Here is a 23,650-nt window from a genome sequence, read left to right on the forward strand (position 1 = left end):
AAGACAGGCTAGATTCTGCTAACGAATTGAAAATCTTTTGTCCAAAGAACAACCGCTCCCAAACCGAAGGGGAGATTATGCATTCTTCTCGATAAAATACCTTAACAAATTCACGAAAAAACCTCTCAATCTAGTAATTTAGGTCGATACAGCCGACCCATTAATTTTAATAAAGAGAATAAGCTGCAGGGTTAGAATTTTTTCTTTTTTTTTTTTGGTTGAAGCGGGGTTAGAAGTTTGAGATGTTACCTTCCACTCCAGCACCAGCGGCCCAAGAATCATACACTTAAGCCTCCAGTCATACCCTTTCCAAAGAATCATGATTCCTATCCATTAATTCGTATACGAATTCATATTTGCGATTTAGAGACATAGAAATATCGACCTTGTGAAGAACTTCATTTGCAGAAAACATATTCTACATAATCTACAATGTAAGCCCTCGAGCTCTTTATAGCAGCAGCAAGGTACACGCCCTCCTATTTTGCAGCAACAACACTTTGGAGCAATAGCTCCAAGTCCTTCAATCTGCATAGGTTATAGCTATACCTTACAATCAATGTCGAACCAACAAGTACGGAAGTTTCACAAGGAGGGAGTCAGGGGGCAACTGTACCTCACATTGCCCAAATCAGGGTATATGGCAATGGCCTCTTTAAAATCCTGAGCTCAAAAGAACAGCTTTCAGACCTTTTTTTTTTTCAGGATGAAATCAAGCTAGAAATGTTGCAGCTTGCAAGCAAAAGAATAAGCTTGGACAGTTAAATATAACACTAGTTATCACGTTGGCTATCTTTCCTCGTTTTCCAAGACCATGAATCGAAAGAGACGTTCACCTGGTTTGCTGTTGAAGATGTGTAAGAAATTACGCAAGACATCCCGGCACTTGTCGCTGCCTAAAGAGTTTAACCAAAGTTTATTCAGTTCAGAGATCACATAAATAAAACAAAGAGAAAACTCTGTGACAATTTTGCAGCAAATATGGCATGCCGATTTCATTATACCGATAACATCTTTGTCTAACAATTTTTACACTGCCATATTTCACTGTTTCATGATTGTTTTCAGATACAATTAAGTTTCTCGCATCTTAAATGAAATGAGCAGACTTGGATTAGCTCATCCTGATGAGACATTGTTATGGGAAATTATATACCTGCAGCCCGATTACACTGTCCTCTACCACTAAGCATTCGGTCCCTGGTACACCAAGCTTCTGCCATCCCGAGAAAAGAATAAACCAGTAAACAAAGGAAATGAACTAATAATGCTTTCCACAGATGTTGAAAACCACAAAATCACATGTATCAGCCACCTTGGCAGCGGTGAGATAGATTGAAGGATCTGGCTTCTTTTCCTTCACATCATCACCTACGAGACAGAATTTGAAGTCACTGTTAAAACAACTGTGAGAAACAAAATTTAGAGTTGATTTCCTCTAAATGTAACTTAAATGAATGAGATCAACCATTGAACAAGAATCGTAATTGATAAGGACAGTAACAAAAGTCTCAGAATGATTGATAGTCATGAAAAGCACGATTGGAAAAACAGATAGTACAAGTAATCAAACACCATGTTGACCTCCACTGACAGTTTGCAAAGCTTCCCTATCTCTTATTCCAAAAAATGAATCTATATTATGATTCGCATTAAATATATAAAGAGTCCAAATTGTTATTTTCATCTTACCTGCAAGGAAGCAGTCTAAACCTTGAAAGCGCTCCTACAAAAACCATGATACCAGCTGTGTAAAGATGTTCTTTAAAGCCCACAAGAAAGGAAAGCAAGTTTTCTGTGATTCTGCAAGAGTGGCATACCATTCCTATAAGGTTTTCAAGACAGAGAATGACCGAACTCTTAGTTGCAGCAGAACAAACAGCCAATTTCTTCCCCTGCAGATAAGTTAAGAGGGGAATAATAGCAAGAAGCAACTTCAGCAACGAGTAAGAATTAGGCTAAATATGAACTGTGGAAAATAAAGCAGAATGAATCTTTGTAGACTAGATTCAAAGGTTATAGAAAAATAATAAGCCATACAAACATGTGGATTCAATGTACCATGTTTACTTAATCGCATTTAAGTGTATATATTTTCTTACAGCAGCCCTGGCCTCATCCATCAGTCTCAAAACTCCAGGTCTAGGTTTCACCTGAGAGAATGATGTTTAGATAAATGCTCATTAATCATAGTAGACTCAAACAAGAGTATCTTCTTCTCTTTTGGGAGAAAAGCTAGGACATGCCAAACATAATGCCATCTTACAGTTCCAGATTTGATTATATCTTTGTACCTTTCTGTCTTCCAGTCCTGAAAATGTCATAAAACTTAATGTAAATATAGTATCTCCGACAACAGAAGAGGTTCAGTTTTAGTGCTAGGGTTGCTTTGCTTCATTCACCAGATATCAACATCCTAACTTCCTAAGCCTGATATAGTTTCCCTTCTTAGGAAAAGCATCCTGACAAAGAAGATACAGTCAGTCATTGGATGATTTTTCTTTCTTTAGCTTTGCATTTTTCTCTTACATGTGAAGCAACAAGAGCTAATAATATAATTTACAAAACATTTTCCATGAGTGGGGGTGTCGATTTCAAACCAACTAATGTGGCATTCTCTTCTATGATCACAATTTCAGTTGAGCTTGATGCAGTAGACTAGCAGAGTATGAGAAAGCAGTAGAAGTGAAAAGGGATCAATTGACAAATAAACACTCCAAGAAACAAAAATAAATTGAAATAAGTAAAAACGTCTCCAAAACCCAAATGGCTATACATTTGAAATTTCCCCCAAGAGTGAATGGGACTTCAGATAAAGGGAAAAGTTGGTCAGAGCTTGATCTCTCTATAGAAGAGTTGTCCAAACTACTATTGCCAAACATGCTCTTGCCATAAGCCTCATGGACAAGGCAAGCTGTTTCAGAAGGACCTAACAGGTCTGAAATTTCAACATCTCCTCAATCAAATGATTGTCGTAACTTGTTACTATCTGCAGAGGGTGTGAATATAAGACAATTTACATCAGAGACTGCAAATGGCAGAGGCCTCACACTCACAAAAACCTTTGTTAGAGCGGTTTTGAAACTAGAAACTGACATCAAACAATGTTAGTGCAGGCTCTGTCCGACTTATCCAACAACAACCGCATCAACTCCGCCTCATCAGCGGAGTTACCCCTACTGATCAAGATCACTGAGAATTGTGAAAAGATTAGGACTACAATGAACCACTACACGAACCACGTTGTCAACCATGTATAGTCAATTTCACGAGTCCTGCCTAACGACAACACAAATTCACTTGTCTTCACAAATAGATTTCATGAACATTCCAACATTGTAACTGACATCATACCTGAAGTCCTGTCTCAGAGGATTCAAGCTCTAGGTTTCAAATCATATTCTGATGAGCTGAATTCGCATATCCTATAATCTTCCGCCAATCAAACTCGAGATGTGTGAACAATGACTGTTGTGTATTATAGTCAGTACACACTCCACACAGCGCAACCCAAACAAACATTATCCTTAGGAATTGTTCGAATGCAACATAACCACTGGAGTGCTCGAAGCCAAAGCTCAAAGATCTTCAAATAATAGATAGGATGTCCACATTTCCCCATTCACAAACAAAGCCAAACCACGAAGTGAAGTACACTATACCTGAAGCGTATCGATCAGCTTTGCCCGATCCTCGTCGCTTTCAGGAGGCTTCTCGAAAATCGACGAGCTAGGCCATCCATACTCTTTGAAGTACCTTCATAAAATCCCAACTCCCACAAGAAATCACCAACAAGTTTCCACAAACCAGAGCCCTAAAAAAAAGACGGGAAAACCCCAAAACATGGAAAAAGCAAAGTTCTTTAAACAATACACTGACCATCGCATCTTGGGCTTGCCTCCACCGATCCGATTCTGGAGCTCATCGTAGAACTCCAAACCCCAGTCGAGAGGCTGATCGGAGCAACGCACGCCGAAGTGAGCGAAGGCGTCGTTGTAGGCCTGGCGGTGGAGGTGCTCCGACTCGAGGATTACGCCGTCGCAGTCGAAGATGAGAGCTTGAAGGGCGCACGAAACCGACACGACACTCCTCGTGGCAAGAGACCTTCGAGCTCGAGGTTGGGGAAGAGCTTGACACAGAGGAACGAGGGAAGAAGAAGAGGAAGACGAGGCGAATGCGGAGAGATTGGTGTGCCGAGGGACGGAGAGGCCTTGGGGGAAGAAACATGCACGCCATGAAAGCGGTAAGAGCAAGAGAGCTCGAGCGTGCTGAGCCCTTGTCTGAATTTCGCGGTCTTCTGTTGTCGTCGTTGTGGTGGATAAAAAGCGGCTGTTGAAATCCAAGTGCGGTACTTCGGGCGTGTGTGGCTGCTGTGTTTCGTTCCATTTAACTGATTATAACGACCGACCCCGTCTCCTCGCTCACCCGCCGCTTCGTTCCTTTCGCTTTAAAAAAATTACGCCTTAAATTGCCGACTTCTCTTGTCTCTCCGGTAATTCTCTTATTTTTTACTCACTTCTGTTTACCTTTCTTATGAATGCTTTAAATTTACCGAGTGTGGGAATCTGCCGAACAATTCAGGCCAGATCTTCAGTGACCTACATATATTTTTCAATTAAGCAATTCAGTAAAAAATTTTGTGAATTAAATAAAGTCGCGTAAGTTTTGATAACTAACTTAAATGAGAGTTGATAATCCCAAACTAATTCATAACTTAATCGAAAAAATAATGAGTCACTTAAATTCAATTCAGTTATTTTGTATACGTTTCAATAAATTTAACATGTGGTAAAGAAAAGTAAATAAGAGCTGCTAAACGAAAAGAAAAGTTGTTTATTAAAGAAAATTGAACTTGGTAATTTCTGCAAAGAGTTGGTAAAGTAAGGTGTTGTTGAGAATTCCAATAAAAGTTTGTCAATGATAAGAAAAGCCAGCAAATTGAAATGAATAAATAAATGACAGTATGAGAGGTGATCCAAGAGTCGGTGGTAATGTGACGGAAAAAAAGTTGGCGACTCGTGCTAATTTAAATTGTTGATCGCTAACAAAGATTAGTTAATAAGGAGAAAAGTGTTACAAAAATCACAAATCTATTGCATTAGTATCAATTTAGTTTTAAAATTTTCAATTGTGCCAATTTAGTTTCAAACCTTTTGCATTTGTGCCAATTGCATCTATCCGGCCAATTTTGACTAAAAATCGCTGACATGGATGTCGGTCATCTTACATTGCACGGCCATCACTAATATCATTTTTTTTAAAACAATTCCTCAATATTTTTTAAATAATCTCTTTTTGGTTTTTTCTTCTCTTTTTCTTTTTCTTTTCTTTACTCTTTTTTTTTTAGGGCCTACAAGGGTCATCGGCTAATCTCTTCCAGCCCCGGGCGAGGGCTAGCAACCCTCATGCACTGGCAAGGGTGTTAGGGCCCTCGCGGGCTTTGGGCAAGGACTATGATGGTCTTGCCTAGGATAGGGTGAGGCCATGACGCCTAGATCCGGTAAGGGCGTGCGGCCCTTGGCCAGAGCTAGCAAGGGTCGTCGGCTCTTGCCTGTGGCTTGCGGGGGTTGATTGGTGATACTCACCGACCCTCAATAAGAAAAAGTACCCGGAAGAAAAAGAAAAAAAATAAAAAAACTATTAAAAAGCTTTCTAAAAATCGTGTCGGCTCTAAATGTGCTACGTAAGATGGCCGGCCTTCACGTCAATAATTTCTATCCAAAATTAGCCGGATGTACTCAATTGACACAAATGAAAAGGTTTATGAATAAATTGACACGGTTAAAAGGTTTAAGACTGAATTAGCACAATTAAAAGGTTTAGGACTGAATTGGCACATTTAAAGGTTTATGACTAAATTGGCACCAATGCAATATGCTTAGGACTTTTTTTACACTTTTCTCATTAATAAATAATTGATAACCTATGTAAAATAGAAATTGGTAGCTTAATAATGTATTAGTAAATCAAAAAAATAAACTTTGAAAAGTAACTCAAATGAAAGCTAATAACCTATTAAATTATTCTAAAATTATTTTGAATAATTTAATATGACAAACATTGGTAAGTCACTCTCATTTTGGTTGATAATTTATATAAGAGCTGTCTATCCAAAGTGTTAGTAAAATTTTCAAATAAAAGTCTACAGTTTAGAAGTTAATAACACAAAGTTGGTTATTTCATAAAAGTGTTAATACGGTACAAACAACTTCCTTTGAAAAAAAAAAAATCCGTCATCCTTTTATCAGTAGAAATTGGGAGATGTCATAAATCCAAAATACAAAGTACAACAAAGGGAAGGTTCAGTCTAAATTGTTTATTCTAACCAGAAAAAAAGTATAAATTGTTTCTTATCTACCTTCTTCTGATAAACCCACAAACCATATTACAAAGGGAAAATGACGGTAATGGTCCATAAACTTTGTTTTAATGTGCAATGTCATCTTTGAACTTTTAACTCGTTTAATGTTATCCTTGAATTATTCTTAAATATTCAATTCAGCTCGGTTGTTTGATTAAATATGGGATAAAGTCATCACAAGCCCCTAAGCTATAGAGAAACGTGCAATGTAGTCCCTAAAGATATTTAGAAATGCGCAATCTAGTTTCTTAACTTTTAATTTGTTCAATCAAATTTTCAAATCTTGCTCATTTGCAGGACATGGATTTAACAAAAAATTGACTAAGAAAACATGAAAAAAGCAAAGGCTTGACGATTTATCTATCTAAAAAGTTAGACATAAATCTAGATTAACATAATTGCAAGTATCTATACATGAATTAATATCTTTTCTAAATAACCTATGCAAACACTCATTAGACTTTAAATAATAGGAAAGTCAATCCTATTCAACTTTAAAATGAGATTCTACTTTTACTTGTATAGATATCACACGGAGAACTATCGTTTTATTATAAAGACCAAAAAAAAAAAAAAAATGATTGACTTAGAAAATGCATTTAAATGAAAAGATATTTTAAAATCTAGGGAGTAGTGCAATCATGACAACTTATGAATAGAATGGAATGACTGAGTTGATTTTGTTGAGGAAAGTTGAGAGACTATATTAAACAAATTAAAAGTTTAAGGCTATATTGCACTTTTTTTACATATACTTAGAGATTAGATTGCACATTTCAAAATAGTTTAACTTGTGGAGACTTTCTCCCTTATTTGATCAAACTAAAAAGATTACATTGAACATTTAAAATTAATATTGAATGAATCAAAAGTGGGATGATATTCCGCATTGTATCGAAGTTTAGGGATCATCAGTATGATTTCAAAGAAATTGCCAAAAATGTTGTAAATCTATTTCACTTGTGCCAATTAATCCTAAACCTTTCAATAAGCCAATTTAATCATAAACTTTTTGACAATTTGTCGGTTAAGTTCTTATGGCCAATTTTGATAAGAAATCATTGACATGGATGCCGAGTCGTCCTATGTGGCATAACCGATACATATATGAACAATTATTGTAATTTAAAAAATTATTTTTTGAAATTTGGAAGCTTTATATTTAGTTTCCTTTTTTTCTTTGCTATTTTTGTCTATGTCGGCGACCCTAGCCGGCCGCAAATGCCTTACCGGCCACAGGCGAGATTACCCTCTTCTAGATCTAGCAAGGGCCTTCGTGCCCTTGCGGGTTGCAGTGCGTGGCCTTTGTGAGCAGTGAGAGTCGCCAGTATAGAAAAAAAGAGAGCAAAGAATGACAGGAAAATAACAAAAAAAACTAAAAATTTACAATAATTATCTTTGTCGGTGTTGAATTGGCACAAATGCAATATATTTAGGATTTTTTTGGTAGTTTTCTCTTTTTCATTTCCTTGTTACGAATGTAATGATCAAGAATTGAACATGTTGTGGAATTTCCATGATGTGTCGCCTCTTCACCATTTTTAGGTCTAATACTCTAAAAAATCTCCAACTTTAATTCTTGTCTCTATTCTACTTTTTGTCTAACAAAAAATCTTTAACTTTAGGTGCGGTCTCAAATTCTACCCTAATTATCCCACAAAAATCCCCCAACTTTAGGTTCAGTATCAATTCTACTATAAACATTTTTTGTTCCGTAAAAACCTCGACTTTAGGTCTAGTACCAATGCCATCATAAACTTCTTTTTTTCTCATAAAAAAAATCCTAGTTTTAAGTTCAGTTTCAATTTTACTCTTTTTCATCTCATAAAAGATCACCAACTTTTACTTGTGTCCTAAATATGCTTCTATTGACCCTCCGTCAAAATGGCCCTTAGTGATTTTAAGATTGGTCTTCGATATCTCATGTTTGGGAGTGCTCTATCTCTCAAGGTCGGAGAGTTCTCACTCTAGATGCTCGAATAGCTAGTGCTCGAGAGTTTTTCATTTCTCGATGATTAACGAGAAATTATCGACGGATGGTTAATGTGGGTAGATTTGTAACTCAAGTAAAAGTTTATGGTAAAACTAGGATTGGACATTAAAATTAGGACAAGACCTAAAGTTGTGAGTTTTTCGTAAGGAAAAAAAAAAGTTTAGGATAAAATCGAGACATGCTCGAGTGTTTATATAGGGCAAAACAAATTTGGAGTAGAATTGAAATTGAATCTAAAGTTAGAGATTTCTTATGAGACAAAAAGTAGTATTGAGATAAGAGCAAAACTCGAAGGCTTTTTAGGATATTAGTGTTGAAAAGCAGATAAAGAACATACAAAACACACAATTTAATAAGTTTCAATAATAAGTCTACGTTCTTGGTCAAACACCTCACTCTCTCTCTCTCTTTCTTTCTTTCTTTTTTTCTCTTACTTTTCTTCTTATTTCATCAAGTATGTACATGCCCACATATAAATAATACGGATTTCTTTTACAAGTCAAGCCTCTACAAATTTAAAAGATAGAATCCTCTATAAATGAGGAGGAAAATAAAATCCCTTATAAATTAGGGGATTCCAGCTCACACGCCATCAATTAGAGCGTTATTTTCCGCTTGTCCTTTTGGCTGATCTTGTGCTCGAGTTCGTGAAGGACGACCGGTTTATAATCATGTGACCAAATTATTCGTTGCCTTCGGAAAATAGCCAGAGAAAAGGGACATTCTAGCTTTTTCTATTCGGTATCGCCAAGGTAAAAAAACAAAAGAAAAGGACGTGTAGTTTTTAATTATTGACGGACCATGCGGTCCACCATTTTCGTGCAGTTCTTTGTCCGTTTGCATGAGTAATTATGCTGAGGCATATAAAACTACAATTGAAAGTTTATTATTGAGATGAACATTTTGGACATAATTCGATCGTGGCGATTGTGAGATCAAGTGTGAATAAAAGTGATTAGTATCACTTAATTAATGAAGTGGGTTCGAAGTAATCATGTCTCCTGACGACCTTGTCTTCCTCCAAGAATCTAAGGTCAGTCAAATGTAAGAGACCCGGGCATTTATGCTTGAACTAATTGCTGATTTTTCTCACATGCATCTCGTGCTTGTATAAAACTCTCTCTCGCGCATCCAATAGAAAATCCGAGAAGACCGACAGAAATTGATTAGGTTTGGCAGACTTCCATCGCCAAGAATACTCTTCTTGATCTTGATCTTGCCCTAGAGAGAGATGTGGGTGATGGGCTCGTCATCCCAAGAATCAAGAACATCCCATGCACATGCACACGCCGTGTGCGTCCCCTTCCCGGCCCAAGGCCACGTCAACCCTGTGATCCAGCTCGCCAAGCTCCTCCCCGCCCGCGGCGTCTTCGTCACATTCGTCAACATCGAGTTCAACCACTGCCGCCTCCTCCAGTCTAAGGGACCCGACTCACTCCGAGACCTCGAGAACTTCCGCTTCGAGACGATTCACAACAGCCTCCCACCGTCTGACCGCGACGTAATGCAGGACTTCTCGGCCCTCCGCGACTGGACCCAGAAGAATTGCTTGGGCCCTTTCAAGAAATTGCTTGACAGGATGAAGATTGACGAGTTGTTCCTCTTTGGAATTATACATTGAGGAATTCGACTAACTTTTTCGATACACGACTGCGGAAATGCCCAAGAATGTCGTTGAAGTCCTCGGTGAATCTATAACCCATGCTGGTCCGAATATAATCATAATCAAAAAATATTCACGTTTTACAATATAAATGCCGATTGTTTATCCAATAACGATGAAAACCATTATAGTGTGTCTGTTCTTGAGAGAGAGATGAGAGGAAGAATGTAGGTTACTATCGTTCTGTTTGAACGTTCATCTTTTTGTGCCCCTTGAAAGTTATCTATATCTTTTATATAAAAGAAGGTAGCCATTCAAAAGGCACCTATTCATGGGGTTCTCTCAAACGTACCCCTTCATAGATGCAATATTACATTTGCCGCTTGGACATGAAGGGCTTGATAATCATCTATCAAGAATGTACGACCATTAACATCATCTACTTTGGAAACAATTCATGCTCGCCAATACGTCGTGCAACCAGTGAGTACACCCGCACTTGGAAGCTCAAATTGTGTATTCTATTAAGAATTCATAACGGTTACAACCCCAGTGAGTAAAACAATGTCTCACAAGACCCCGGACATATTTTGTTATATCAATTGTTGTGACCTAAAATTCGAAAATTCCAGGCTAATGGATTATTAGGTTAATTATTTAACTAACTTAACTCGGACTCTCCCAAGTCCATACCAAATCGCAACTTAAGGTTCAATTGATTAACATGCAATATATTTTAATTTTGGAGCCGCCACTAATCATTTATGGTAGGTCGATTAGAAACATAAATAAAATAGCGGGAGAACTATTTTATTCCTACGAACCGGAGATTAAGAGTTCGGGGACTTGATTACGCCTGATTGCTCTAACGCCCTTTCGTTACCATTTTATTTCATGAAAAATCATTTGAGAAGGCAACATTAATTGATTTTAACCTAAGTCACTAACAAAGGTTATCATGCGGGTGCACAATCAATTAATGAACATCCAGAAGTCAATATAATCAAGGGAGCATGCGCCACAAAATTATTGTTTTCACTTTTTTATTTTTTTATATGAATGCATGAAAAACTATACTATATGCAATTCAATGTTATGAATTAAATGCAAGACTAAACTAGATGAGATACAAAAGATGACATGCACATGAAAATTAACTTCGTGATGTATGAATTAATTAAAGTTCTAAACATGCAACTTTAAACTAATGTATAAATATATGCTCATAGTTTAATTAAATTGATTACGTGATGTTGGAATCAATTAAATTAACCTAAGCATACAATTCTACATGCAATGCAAACTAACATGCAACCTATACGACACGGTATGAGATGACATAGCAAAGATGAATGACGTGGCATGGATGATGTGGCAAAGATGACGTGGAAAGAAGACATGGCAAAGATGAATTTTTTATTTTCGGATGAATTTATTTCCTAAAATAGAACTATGCCAAAAATAATTTTTATCTTGGATATTTTAGAGTTTACATTCACCTAAACCCTAATATATTAAAGACGAATTATTTTAGACATGAAATTATATTTGAACATGCAATTTCCATCCTAAAATGCAATCTAATCTAAATATTTTACAAGAGGGATTAGATATGACATTATCTACATGATGCTATTTTTATAAGATGCAATTTTCAAATATGCAAAGTGAATGAATGCAAATTTTTTAGAATTTTCGAGATTAGATCACGCGACGGATATATTCTAAAAAATATGACAATCAAACAATTCAAATCAAATTAGGAAAGTGAATATGCCAATCAATGTCAATCAAGAAAGTGGATATATCAATCAAGTTTTGAAATATTTCGCGAATATTTGAGTCGAATCTTTAATTTGTAATCCTACGATTAAAGATTAAACCCAAATCCTTGCCTAATCGAGTATTCCATCAATAATCCTAAAGATGGACGTTTTCGATCATATGGCTAGTTGCGGATTACGAAAGAGAATTTTCTTAATCATCTTGTATTTTGAAAAGACATCCACTTTTATGCAATGCGCAAAATATGCTCAAAGATATGCAAACGTAAGATATGCAAATATATTCAAGATAGGCAATTCAATATATCAAAAATTCAAGATAGGAAATTAACCTTTCCAATTTCAATTCCGCCGAAACTTGACGACCAAGCCTTGAATTCGAACTGGCTTGGATGGGGACTTGCGGGTGAACTCTTCATGGCTCTCAGGTTAGCTGGACTTCTGGATCAGTGGAGGCAAAAAGGGTTTGGTGGACTTATTTGAACTCCTAACAATTCCCGACCTTGGATGATGAGTTGGGATCAACGTTGAAGAATTGATGATGGGAGAAAGACAATCTTGTGGGTGTTCTCAAACACCAACGGATTTCCATGATAAGTTTCCGGGAACTCTGCAAAGACAAACGCATGAAAACAAAACCCGGAAACAACATCATCTGCGCGAGACTCAGAGTATAGGAACAGATCGCTTTCGAAGTGCGAAACTTAGAACAGCGTCATCGTCTCAATTGACGGTAGAGGTTGTCCCGTGGATGTTCTCTCAACTGGTGTGTCCAACTAGCTATCGAGATGTTGAAGTTTTGATCGGACGCGCCAGATTCCACGAAGGACTTTTGGACTATTGCGATCAGTGGAGAATTGGATCACAATGAGGACCGTAGCTCGCTCATAATATGAACTTTAGAACTCACGATTTCTCTGCTAAAAAAATATTTTGCCTGCATGAAGCCAAATCATAAAATCTCCAATGTTATTCAGTATCAAGGCAAAATCTAAAAGAAGACCAATTCACCATCTAGAACATATGGTCCTTATTTACTCCCTCAATTCTTGCTGAAGTTAGAGCTTCGTGGCTGGACTCCCAGGTTCGACTCGATCGGCCCGTCAGCGGTGCCGTGGAGAAGGAGCTATGATAGTGATCGGGGTCGAAGAAAGAAGGCTCGGCAGTACTGAGGTTCACAACCGAGACTCGCGCCTCTTTCCTTTTCTCTCTTTGTTTGTGTGGAACTCTGGCCGCGATGGACGATCAATTGGCCTCCTCCCCACTTTTGTCTCTTCCTCTAAAGACGATTAGAGAGAGAGAACGTGACCTCCCTCTGGCTTTTTCTCTAACCCCCCTTTCGTCGCCTCTCAATCTGCCGTATGTGAATTTGTGTGGCCCCCTCTCTTTTGGATTTGTGAGCATGAAATGTATTTATAGAGCAAAGCTAGGGTTCGCTACTTCCTAAAGAGATATTTTTTATTATCAATATAAAATCTTTTGATATCTCTTATATTCTGTGATAATATCTAGCTTAATTTCTCACGAAATTTCAAGATAAATCAATATTTCACCTTGGCATGCAATTTTCGACCCTATTAATATTCATGGGTTTTGGCCAAATTGCCATTCACCTCGAGCTTAGTACAATCGACTAAATTGAGTTCGGAACCATCACTTTAATTTCATTCACCGCCGGTTCGACAAAATTGCAAGTGTAATGCAATGGATGCTAAAAATAAACATGAAAAATGATTTAATTAACATTTTTTTTTAGAACTAAAGTTAGTTCTACTTTTTTTTATGCAAAAACAATTGAAAATGTTAGTCAAAATTTAGGTGTCAACATCAGTCTAAGAATACATATCCCTTAAAGGCTATACTTGACTATTCTTCACTCACTATGCATTTACAATTATATTTATATACCCACAATAGGCGATATAATTGATCGATCGGTAAATACATGTGAAAGATGTAAAACAACAATAGTCTTCTTATAGTAAGAAGTAACCTAGGGTATAAAAAATGAGGTAATCAATCCATGTATACCTCAAGGACTCACACGATGAATAAGCATGGATAATTATACTCATCTCCCTTATCGGTCGAACAAAGCACATGTAGTATGAATTACATTCTATAGCGAATTTCTCTTTCCATAAGAGCGTATGTCATTTATAAAACATACCCACTATACAGATTTTAGCCTAAACATAGTCACATACTTCTCACGTACATATGTTTAGCCCGAGTGCTATATCAACTCAATCTCTACAGTGCCCAATCAAGAACTCGCATCCGGTTTCCATCGGGCATACATGATTGTGGGACTATCATGTTCGGTCTTACCATATATAGATCACATACCTCATCTTGATTCTAATCAAGGCGACGTAAAACATACTATGTATCAAATTTGCTCTTATAGCATCCTTCATACATACCGTTTCATCTCAACACGCTTACTATAGCACTTGAGACAATTGCTCGTGCGAGTGAGCCGGTTATTACCCGGTAACATACCTTTCGACAACATAGTGATCGTCATTACGGATCAAAGTATCAAAAACTTATAATTACCGCTCTATGTTCGTCAACAATCAAATTTTCTGAACATTGACCTCAAACAAACTTTTAGGTCACCAAAAATCCAAATTGGTACACGCATGAGACATTTACCCTATGTTAGCTTTCGTTGAGTTTTACAGTAAAATTATTGAGCTAAATGACACATGGCACCAACTAAGTTGACGTGGCAAATTTACATGGAAATTCTCTCTCTCTCTCTCTCTCTCTCTCTCTCTCTCTCTCTCTCTCTCTCTCTCTCTCTCCTCCCCAATGTAAATGTGTCACAAGTGTAATAGTTTGAGATTTTTGTGACCTAAAAATTACTTTAGGGTAAATCTGTCACAAGTATACTAATTTGGGATTTTTGGTAATCCAAAAATTAGTTTAAGAAAAATTTGTCATTGGTGTATCTTTTGGAGTTTTTCGTGATATTAACTCTTCCAGAAAACAATTGAAATGAAAAATAACTCTAAAATATAGGTAATATTACAATTATGAAGTTCTTATTAATAGTAGTACCGAGTTGGCTTTGTTGTAGAAAGTTGGAGATTAGACTAAACAAACTGAAAGTATAAGGTCTACGTTGAAAATTTAGGAATAATTCAAGGATCACATGAAACAAATTAAAAGTCTACAGAAATCAAAACGTGGATAAATATAGTTGGTAAATCAAAATGTGGTTCTTCGTGTGTATGGATGTTGCGTTTTGGTTCATCTAACTGAATGTAACGACTGACCGAACCTTACTCTCCCACCGTTTCGATCTGAGCAATGCAAGATATGAGCAAAGTTGATTTGTGAATTTTGTATTGGACTCTAGGAATGTTTGTTTTGTTTGATTTATTAGATGTTGCATAGTAAAAAAAAAAAATGTAAAATGGTACGCCTCAAATGACCAACTTCTCTTCTCCATTAATTCTCTTATCTTTTACCAACTTATATTTACTTTTCTTATCAAAGCTTTGATTTTATCAACTAGTATATGATATTATCAACCTTGTATCAGTGACCTACAAACCCTTTTTTTTTTTTCAGTTAAGTAATTCAATAACAAAGTTAGTAAATTAAATAAGCCGAATTAACTTTGATGACTAACTCAAATGAGAGCAATCCCAAACTTGTTTATAGCTTAATCAAAGAAAAGTTGATAAATCACTTAACTTTAGGTTAGTAATTTCATTAGGTGTCAATAAATTTAAGACGGAGTTAATAAAGTAAATAAAACTTGTAAAAGATAAGAAAAGCCGTTTATCAAAAGAAAAATAAAGTTAGCAAATTTTTTTAAAAAAAGATTTGGTAAATTAAGATGTTCTTGAGAAATGTAACTAAAAAGTTTGTAAATGGTAAGAAGAGTTAGACTACTAAAAGGAACAACAAAATATCCGTGAGTAATTAAATGAGAATTGACCCTATTCTAGGTAGTAATGTAACATAATAAAAGTTGGTGAGTCATGCTAACTTAGATTCGTAATCACTAAAAAGCATTAATATATAAGGAATAATAGAGGTGAATAAAAGCACCTCTCACTACTCTTTACGGAGAAATAGATTATGTATAATAGTGATTATTCATGGGCCTAAGCTCAAACTACAAATAAAATACGGGCTCAAATTATAAAAGCTCTTGGACTTTCCAAGGGCATTGCACCTTAAGACCCCGATGGGGCAGCCTCCAAATCCCCTCCCGCACACCAAAGAGAAAAATCCCTATGCAACTTTGTCGATGGGGAATATCAACCACACTTGAACAATTCTCTCCCTTCCTCGACGTCTTCCTAGGTCTTTTACCTTCCCTTCTAACTTGAACCTCTCGCCCTCGATCACGTCTCCTCCTTGATGCATTTGAAAGGGTCCCTAGTTCAACATGATCCACGCTAAAAGCTACGAAAAGACGCGACACTTTGGCTGTGTTTGATCGTCATGATAAAAACTAGGGTATGAAAATGTTTTATCATATTCTGTGTTAGGTAGATGTCTAGGATAAGATAAAGGGGATATAGCATGGATAAAAGTATCTTAGGAGAGGGGATGAGATAGATCCGGATAAGATTTCTCAAGAGAATAAATACAAGGAGAACCAAAATTTTTTTCACTACCACCGTCTCTTCTCCATACCAAGCCACCACTTTGTCACACCCGGCCGACTATCCGGCATTGAGCCGCCTCTCCGGCAATGGCGGCCACCAAGTGTGGTCGGTTTTTCGGGTGCGCATGTTGAGGTCTCCAGCAACAAAAACGTGTATCTCCATGATCTTGTTATTTAATCTATAATTTGGTGTGATATAAAATCATGTCCCTCGTTTTTTAATCACTTGAATTTTTCTAACATTAGAAATGGGTCTCGACATATTATAAAAAACTCGAAATTGATCGTCGACTATCAAGGGAGCTCTCTTTTTTTTTTTTTTGGTCCAAAAGGGAGCTCTCTTGGATGACATGGATGAATGCATCTTCAACTTGTGAAAAGAGGTTGAATAATTTCAACTTTCATCACTTGTTTACTCACTTGACAAAACAACAAGAAATGCGAGCGGCTCATTCTCAAAGGATTTGACTCCCAATCAAGACTCTTGGTTCTAATGGATTTGCTCGATCGATGTTGTGCTTGAATTTAGGTGGTACAAATCTCTACTCAATAATAACTCACTCAAAAATACTCACCACTGAATAATTTTTAAACCATTTTGATGTATCAGCAAAACAAAGTCAATTTCAATCACGCCTTGTTCTTCCATCGGAAGTTCATCAAATAGTACATAGAATATAATAAAATTATTGAATTTTTTTATTTTATTTTATTCTATTCAATTCTATCTTGATTAGAAATTCGACCGAACAAATGTAGGTTGATTAGCCTTTATGCTAGAGTTCTTCGTGGACGGCTTTCGAATCACATCATCAAACATCATTCACGACGTCGATGCGTTTTAAGAGCAGTCAGAAAACGAAGTGGGGTTTTCGTTTATTCACGAACATGGATTGCTGGACCAATAATAATAGTATGGAAATGACTGTGTCGGAAGTCGGTCGCAACAAGGACCCCTCTCCGCCAGTATTTTGTCTGTTTTGCACGAGTAATTCCGCAGGGATGCCTTGGCCACATCCGATGACAGCAATTGTGGCTATCACTTCAATTGATAGCGCGAATCTAAACCATGGTCTTCCACATGAGAAAATATCGGATACAGCAGTAAGAAATCTGATGTGATCCAGACTACAGTGTGCGACACGTGCTGCAAGATAGAGAGAGGAGAGAAAGGAGAGAGAATTTTTTTTTTTCTGAGTGGTGAATCTATATACGTCAAGTGTCGCACACTGTTAGTCTGGATCACATCAGATTTCTCACGTCTGTACCTAATATTTTCTCTCTTCTACATTATCGGGTGACCGACCGAGATTATTTGACGTAATTATTACGTAAAAAATTATGGGTGCAGACCGATTAAGGAAGGACTCGTGCGTCGACTAGAATATATCGTCCCAAAATTCGATTCTCGCTTCATCAAGCGCGCATAATTTCAGCGTGCAACCCCATGCCCGAGCTTCGAGCACACACCTCTAGAATACGAATGCTAAAATACTTAATCTTTCTCGATCCAGTTGTGTTCTCTCGTCAGCTAGAAAATCGATGTTGGTCGGGCATCGAATTGAATGAACTTTCTGAGGCACAGTGGACGTGTTCGATGTGATCAAATCACCTCGACCCCCTCGCCGTTTTCTTCCCAATAATCTAGGATCGGCCAAATATAAAACACCAGAGTATCCCTAGCCGCTTTATCATTGGTGTTAAAAAAATGTAATACACCAATCACCGGAAGTTGTATTATATAAATACACCAGAGTTGAAAAGATTTGGCAGACTTCAGATCAATTTCAAGTACTATCACTCTAGCATCATACACTTCTCGATCTTGCGCTGGAGAGAGACAGCCGACGGGTGATGGGTTCGTTGCTCGTAGAATCAAGAAAATCCCGTGCACCTGCGCACGCCGTGTGCGTCCCCTTCCCGGCACAAGGCCACGTCAACCCGATGATGCAGCTCGCCAAGCTCCTCCACGACCGCGGCGTCTTCGTCACGTTCGTCAACACCGAGTTCAACCACCGCCGCCTCCTCCGGTCCAAGGGGCCCGACACGCTCCGAAGCCTTGAGAACTTCCGCTTCAAGACCATCCCGGACGGCCTCCCGCCATCGGACCGTGACGCGACGCAGGATGTCCCGGCCCTCTGCGACTCGACCCGGAAGAACTGCTTGGGCCCTTTCAAGGAATTGCTTGCCAGGATCAAGAGCGACGAGGTTGTTCCGCCGGTGAGTTGTGTGATATCTGACGGGGTGACCAGCTTCGCCAGTGAAGCTGCGCAAGAGCTTGGAGTACCAGAGGTTCAGTTCTGGACTGCATCGGCTTGTGGGCTCATGGGTTATTTGCAGTACAGAGAGCTTGTCAAGAGAGGGATCGTTCCATTCGAAGGCACTTACTATGTTTATATATTCACTTTTGCTTCTCGCGGATGATATTTAGTTATCTCCCCATTCATGTGTTTCTCTTGTTAAATGTAACAGAAGAAGACTTCCTGAACAACGGGGCCCTTGATGATCCTGTCGACTGGATCCCCGGCATGAGGAACATCCGACTCCGGGACATCCCAAGCTTCATGCGGACCACAGACCTGAAGGACATCATGTTCGACTTCTTAGGAGAAGAAGCGCAGCACTGCCTGAAGTCTTCTGCTATCTTGTTCAACACCTTCAATGAGCTCGAACACGAAGTACTGGAGAAAATCGCAGACATGTCCCCTCGAATTTACTGTACCGGGCCGCTTTCGCTCCTCATTCAGGATATTCCCTCGAGCTCTGTCAAGTCTTTCAGGTCGAGCCTGTGGAAGGAAGACCACAGCTGCCTCGAATGGCTCGATCAGAGAGAAGCCGAGTCGGTTGTGTATGTCAACTATGGGAGCATCACTGTCATGACTGAGGAACACCTGAAGGAGTTTGCCTGGGGGCTTGCCAATAGCAAGCACCCATTTTTCTGGGTGATCAGGCCTGATGTTGTGAAGGGTGATTCCGCAATCCTACCACCGGAGTTCCTGGAGGAAGTTAAAGACAGAGGGCTCTTGACGAGTTGGTGTCCGCAGGATCTAGTCCTGAGTCACGGATCGGTCGGTGCTTTCCTAACGCACTGCGGGTGGAATTCTACCTTGGAAGGTATCTGCGGAGGGGTTCCTCTCATTTGCTGGCCGTTCTTTGCCGAGCAACAGACAAACTGCCGGTATGCTTGTACGGAATGGGGGATTGGCATGGAAGTGAACCAGGATGTGAGGCGTGAGGAAATAGAAGCTCTTGTCCGGGAAGTGATGGAAGGGGTCGGCGGGAAGAAGATGAGGGAGAATGCTAAGAAGTGGAAGGAGAAAGCAGTGGAAGCCGCCCGTCGCGGAGGGTCATCGTACAACGACTTTGACAGATTCATTAAGGAGGTTGTCCATTTGAACGATTAGATCAAAGGGAGCTATTACAAGATTCTGAAAATCTGTCGAAAGATGAGGAATTAAGAACACCATTGTTCAAGATTTCCCACTTCTTGTTTCCCATCTGTTAGTTTGCACCAGTTCTTTCGACAGGGTATTTTCAAATCATGCAGCATGAAAGAACATGAATAAAGATATTTTACTTCCTTTACGTTCTGTAATTTCCATTCAGCCGCCTGTTTAGTGCTACAAAAGAAAAAGGGTAAATCAGACCGACACATTGCTGTAATTTGATGAAGAAAAACATATGGAAACACTCGTCGGAACCGCTTGAAGTTCAATCAAATAGCATAAAGAATGTCATCTCCATCGGAAATACCTCGTCCTGCGGCCTGCAAATGATCGGCGGCGACTGCATCAAGAGACGAAAGATGAGCAAATTTAAAGAAACGTGTATCAGCAATGTTCTGAACAACATCAAAATGACTCTTAAAAGTCTTTTGATCTCCCAAAAACCATAGCAACAAGCGAATCCGAAGCACCATGTATGCAAATTTAGCCTGTCGAACTTCGATGCCTTCGAGTACCAACTGGACTGCCATCATCCATCCATTTCACCTGCAGTTTCCCGTCACCACACGTCAAAATGCAGGAAACCAAAATTCCGCCATATCACTCGCTCACTGAAGTCCTCAAGATGCCCAATTGCCCTATCGTTATCCTCCCAAAGAACTGCCAATTCTTAAGGCACGGTACAATCCATTGATGACATGAATGCCTCAACCATAACGAGACGACAGCTCCACGAGAATGTCACTCTTCGACTTGATTATACAGGTGGATATCGACGAACTAGCACGTACTCGAAAAGAACCGACCTTCAGCACGTTCAAGCAAAACTTACAATTCATAACCCGAACCCGACTCACAAGCACGACATTATCTTGGAGAAACATTATACTCAGATCGCTGAAATCCTGGAGGAAGCAACAGGGCATGCACTTCGGCTGCCGCCGGCATTGTAATTATCAGTCAGACCAACGTATCTGGACTGTTGGACTTGGAACTTTTGTGTAGTTCGATTTATTAAATGTGCAATAGTAAAAATTTGTCAAAAACTATGCCTTAAATTGCCAACTTCTCTTCTCTAATAATTATCTTTGTTATTTACCGATTTCTATTTACCCTTTTCATAACGCTTTAGATTTGTCAAATGTTCATTAAGTTTCTACCGAGTATACATGAAACAATGCGTGCTTAACGGGGCCAAATTTTAATACCAACTGACAACCAACTCTTTGTTACGAAACAACAAAAAATTTGGATAAGTGATGAGGAAAAAAAAAACTATTGGATCAAAATTGGGACTCCGGTTAAAATTATTACTTTTCAAGATACAAAAGAAGAAAAACACACACACACAATTGAAGTCCGATCTAAATTATTGTTTTTATGGGAAATAGGCCTAAAGTGCAACAAAAGGCAATGATGCGTTGAATTGTCTCTGATCCGCCCCATTCTGATGGACCCGCCATTCGGTGTTACAGATATCATCGTGATCAAAATGCAATTGAAGGTGTTCGTACGTTTGTCGATGATGATGCGGGTCAATTTCGAACAGCATTATTCAAATCACGTAAAGACAAAACTTTTTGTCGTTTTGACTGGTCTAACCAAATATTACTGGACGAAAACTCGGTGCGTTTTGACAAATTGCCAGAAAATGAAATGTAGGGTTGTGCAGCATTTTGTCTTTTTGCATGAGTAATTCTGCTGAGATATATCTTAAATTAAAACTGAAATTTAATATCTCAAAGGCTGCGTCTCTCTTCTTTTCTTTTGGTAAATCCGAAGAATTTGCCCTTAGCAAATAGCTATTATCAAAGCTGACCACTAGAAATCTGAAGATTTATTAGTTAGATGATAATTTTGGACATATCGATGGTAGGATTATGAGATCTAAGGGCGAATAATAATCATTCTATCTCTCTATTTTTCTTTTTTTTCTATTCCCGAGAATAGGTTTAAAACAGAAATCCGTTTAGTAAAGCAATTTTATTTTCCTATTTCTAAAATAAATTTTTAATCCATAAATAGGTTTGGAATAAAAGTAGAAATTTTCTATTTTTATATTTTGAAATAGAAACGGAAATAAGAATTCTTCTCACAGTTCATGCCTTCTCTCTCACGTCCTTGTTGTCGGTCTTCATTTGAAATCTGGCGGCCGGTACTCTCTACTCAAAAATTCATTTCTGGAATAAAAATAGAAAAATATATTTCTGGCTAGAAATAGCTCCCAGGAGGAGAATGATTATTTTCACGCCCAAATGTAAATTATAATTAGTAACAAGTGAATAGAATTTGTTGAAATATTTATTTTTTTTATGTTTTTCTGAGATCGATAGAAAAGATCTTATCATACTTGACTACCGAACAAAAATTTACATAAAAAATCATTGGGGTGGCCCGATTAAGAAACGACTTATGTGTAGGAAATACTGTTATGATCAAATATGATATCTTTATGATACAAATGAGATTTCGTATATTGGACATTTTCTCACCTAAAAAAATAAACCTATTATAGTAATTAAACATTATACAGCGCTTTCATCGAAGAGTTTTAATATTTAAATTGATTGATAATGGTCTCACAAAATCTTACATGGTATAAAAAATGAGGTAATTAGTATGATTCTTTTAGGACCTCTGTTTTGCCTTTTCATTATATATTTCACGTTGTAGCCACAAATATTAAAATACTAAGTCAACTCAACTTTCACAATAGACGGCGAAAAACAATTGATACTAAAAGATTGTCGTTGCCGACCCCGGTATTATTTCATCAAGTATCAAATTGAATGACCTTTTAAAGGCACAATATTAAAGAGTTACTAATCCGACAGGTTTGTGACAAGATCAATTATTTTCGACCGCACGATCTCCCAATAATGAGTGCTTTATGCAAGACACGTAATAATGGTATGTGGATTTATGATTAAGAATGTACCGTTATCGACAGTATTATTAGGAAAGGATGTCTCTTCTTATTTTTTGGGTCATATTCAAAGGCACAATTTGTGCATTCGAGGTAATTAAGTCACACGACCACCTTGTCTTCTTCGAAGAATCTGCAGTCAGTCATATCTAAACGACTTATATATGATAAGTTCCCAGTTCCATCCATCACCCGTTATACACTTCTTGATCTTGCCCTAGGGAGAGAAATGGCCATGGGTTTGTGTTGACACCTAAATTTTGATTTCTCTTTAATCATTTCTCTTGCATAAAAATCTGGAGTTAAATTTTAATTCTTACCAAAAATAATAGCTCATCATTTTCATTTAATTTTAGTATTCATGCATTACATTTTTCATTGGACCATCGACGGCGGAAGATTTGAGCTTAATTTTTTGGGTGATATGGACTTGAATTGAAAGAAAATCGACAATTGAGATCAATCGGGTAGAAAATTCAAGGAAGAATTTGGGATTATTCTAAGCTTAATTGAGAAAAAGGCCTTAATTAAAATTTTCAATTATTATATGCCAAAAATTTCAGTCAAATTAATGCAATTGGACCTTTTGGACTTAATTGATCACATATTATGATTCCGGGTCTGTTTGGCAAGATTAACAAAACTTAAGCCCCAAGCTTGCAATGTTTTTCTCTATAAATAGAGTTCTTTCTCTAGGGTTTGGAGGGGGGACTTTCATTCTAAAAATTCAGAAAATTACGATTGACACACGTGAGAAGAAAGAAAGAGGTTGGCCGTGCTCCTTCCATAAGTCGACCACCGTTCGTGCTGCTAATCCCGTGAAGGCTCCAGCTTGGTCTCTTGGTTTCCTCATCATTGCAGCCATTGTTCCCTCGACAACGACTAGAACCAATCGAAGGAC

General features: G+C 37.9%; 2 protein-coding genes across 2 annotated transcripts; one reads left to right on the forward strand and one right to left on the reverse strand.

The window, feature by feature from the left end:
• Positions 1-388: 388 nt before the first annotated feature.
• On the reverse strand, positions 389-5,240 carry LOC115738975 (haloacid dehalogenase-like hydrolase domain-containing protein At4g39970). The gene is made up of 12 exons (XM_030671806.2): positions 5,228-5,240; positions 3,880-4,390; positions 3,663-3,756; positions 2,267-2,311; positions 2,103-2,153; positions 1,821-1,895; positions 1,693-1,726; positions 1,316-1,371; positions 1,157-1,216; positions 837-896; positions 617-663; positions 389-528 (listed from the first exon to the last, which is right to left on the reverse strand). The coding sequence occupies exons 1-12, from the start codon at positions 5,238-5,240 to the stop codon at positions 480-482; spliced, it is 1,095 nt and encodes a 364-aa protein (XP_030527666.2). The 3' UTR covers positions 389-479.
• A 12,901-nt stretch (positions 5,241-18,141) lies between these two features.
• Positions 18,142-19,960, forward strand: LOC115738986 (linamarin synthase 2-like). Its single transcript, XM_030671822.2, has 2 exons — positions 18,142-18,757; positions 18,850-19,960. Exons 1-2 carry the CDS (start codon positions 18,232-18,234, stop codon positions 19,779-19,781), a joined length of 1,458 nt encoding a protein of 485 aa, XP_030527682.2. The 5' UTR covers positions 18,142-18,231; the 3' UTR covers positions 19,782-19,960.
• The last annotated feature ends 3,690 nt before the right edge of the window (positions 19,961-23,650 follow it).

Source organism: Rhodamnia argentea, chromosome 1 (assembly GCF_020921035.1).
Source record: "Rhodamnia argentea isolate NSW1041297 chromosome 1, ASM2092103v1, whole genome shotgun sequence".
Lineage (NCBI taxonomy): Eukaryota > Viridiplantae > Streptophyta > Magnoliopsida > Myrtales > Myrtaceae > Rhodamnia > Rhodamnia argentea.

Excerpts from the sequence above, each read along its gene's own strand:
- LOC115738975 (XM_030671806.2), bottom strand. Across the intron at positions 897-1,156 it reads ACAGTGTAATCGGGCTGCAG|GCAGCGACAAGTGCCGGGAT; the intron begins GTATATAATTTC and ends TAAACTCTTTAG. Across the intron at positions 529-616 it reads CCTGATTTGGGCAATGTGAG|ATTGAAGGACTTGGAGCTAT; the intron begins GTACAGTTGCCC and ends TAACCTATGCAG.
- LOC115738986 (XM_030671822.2), top strand. The coding sequence starts at position 18,232 with ATGGGTTCGTTGCTCGTAGAATCAAGAAAATCCCGTGCACCTGCGCAC. Across the intron at positions 18,758-18,849 it reads AGGGATCGTTCCATTCGAAG|AAGAAGACTTCCTGAACAAC; the intron begins GCACTTACTATG and ends TAAATGTAACAG.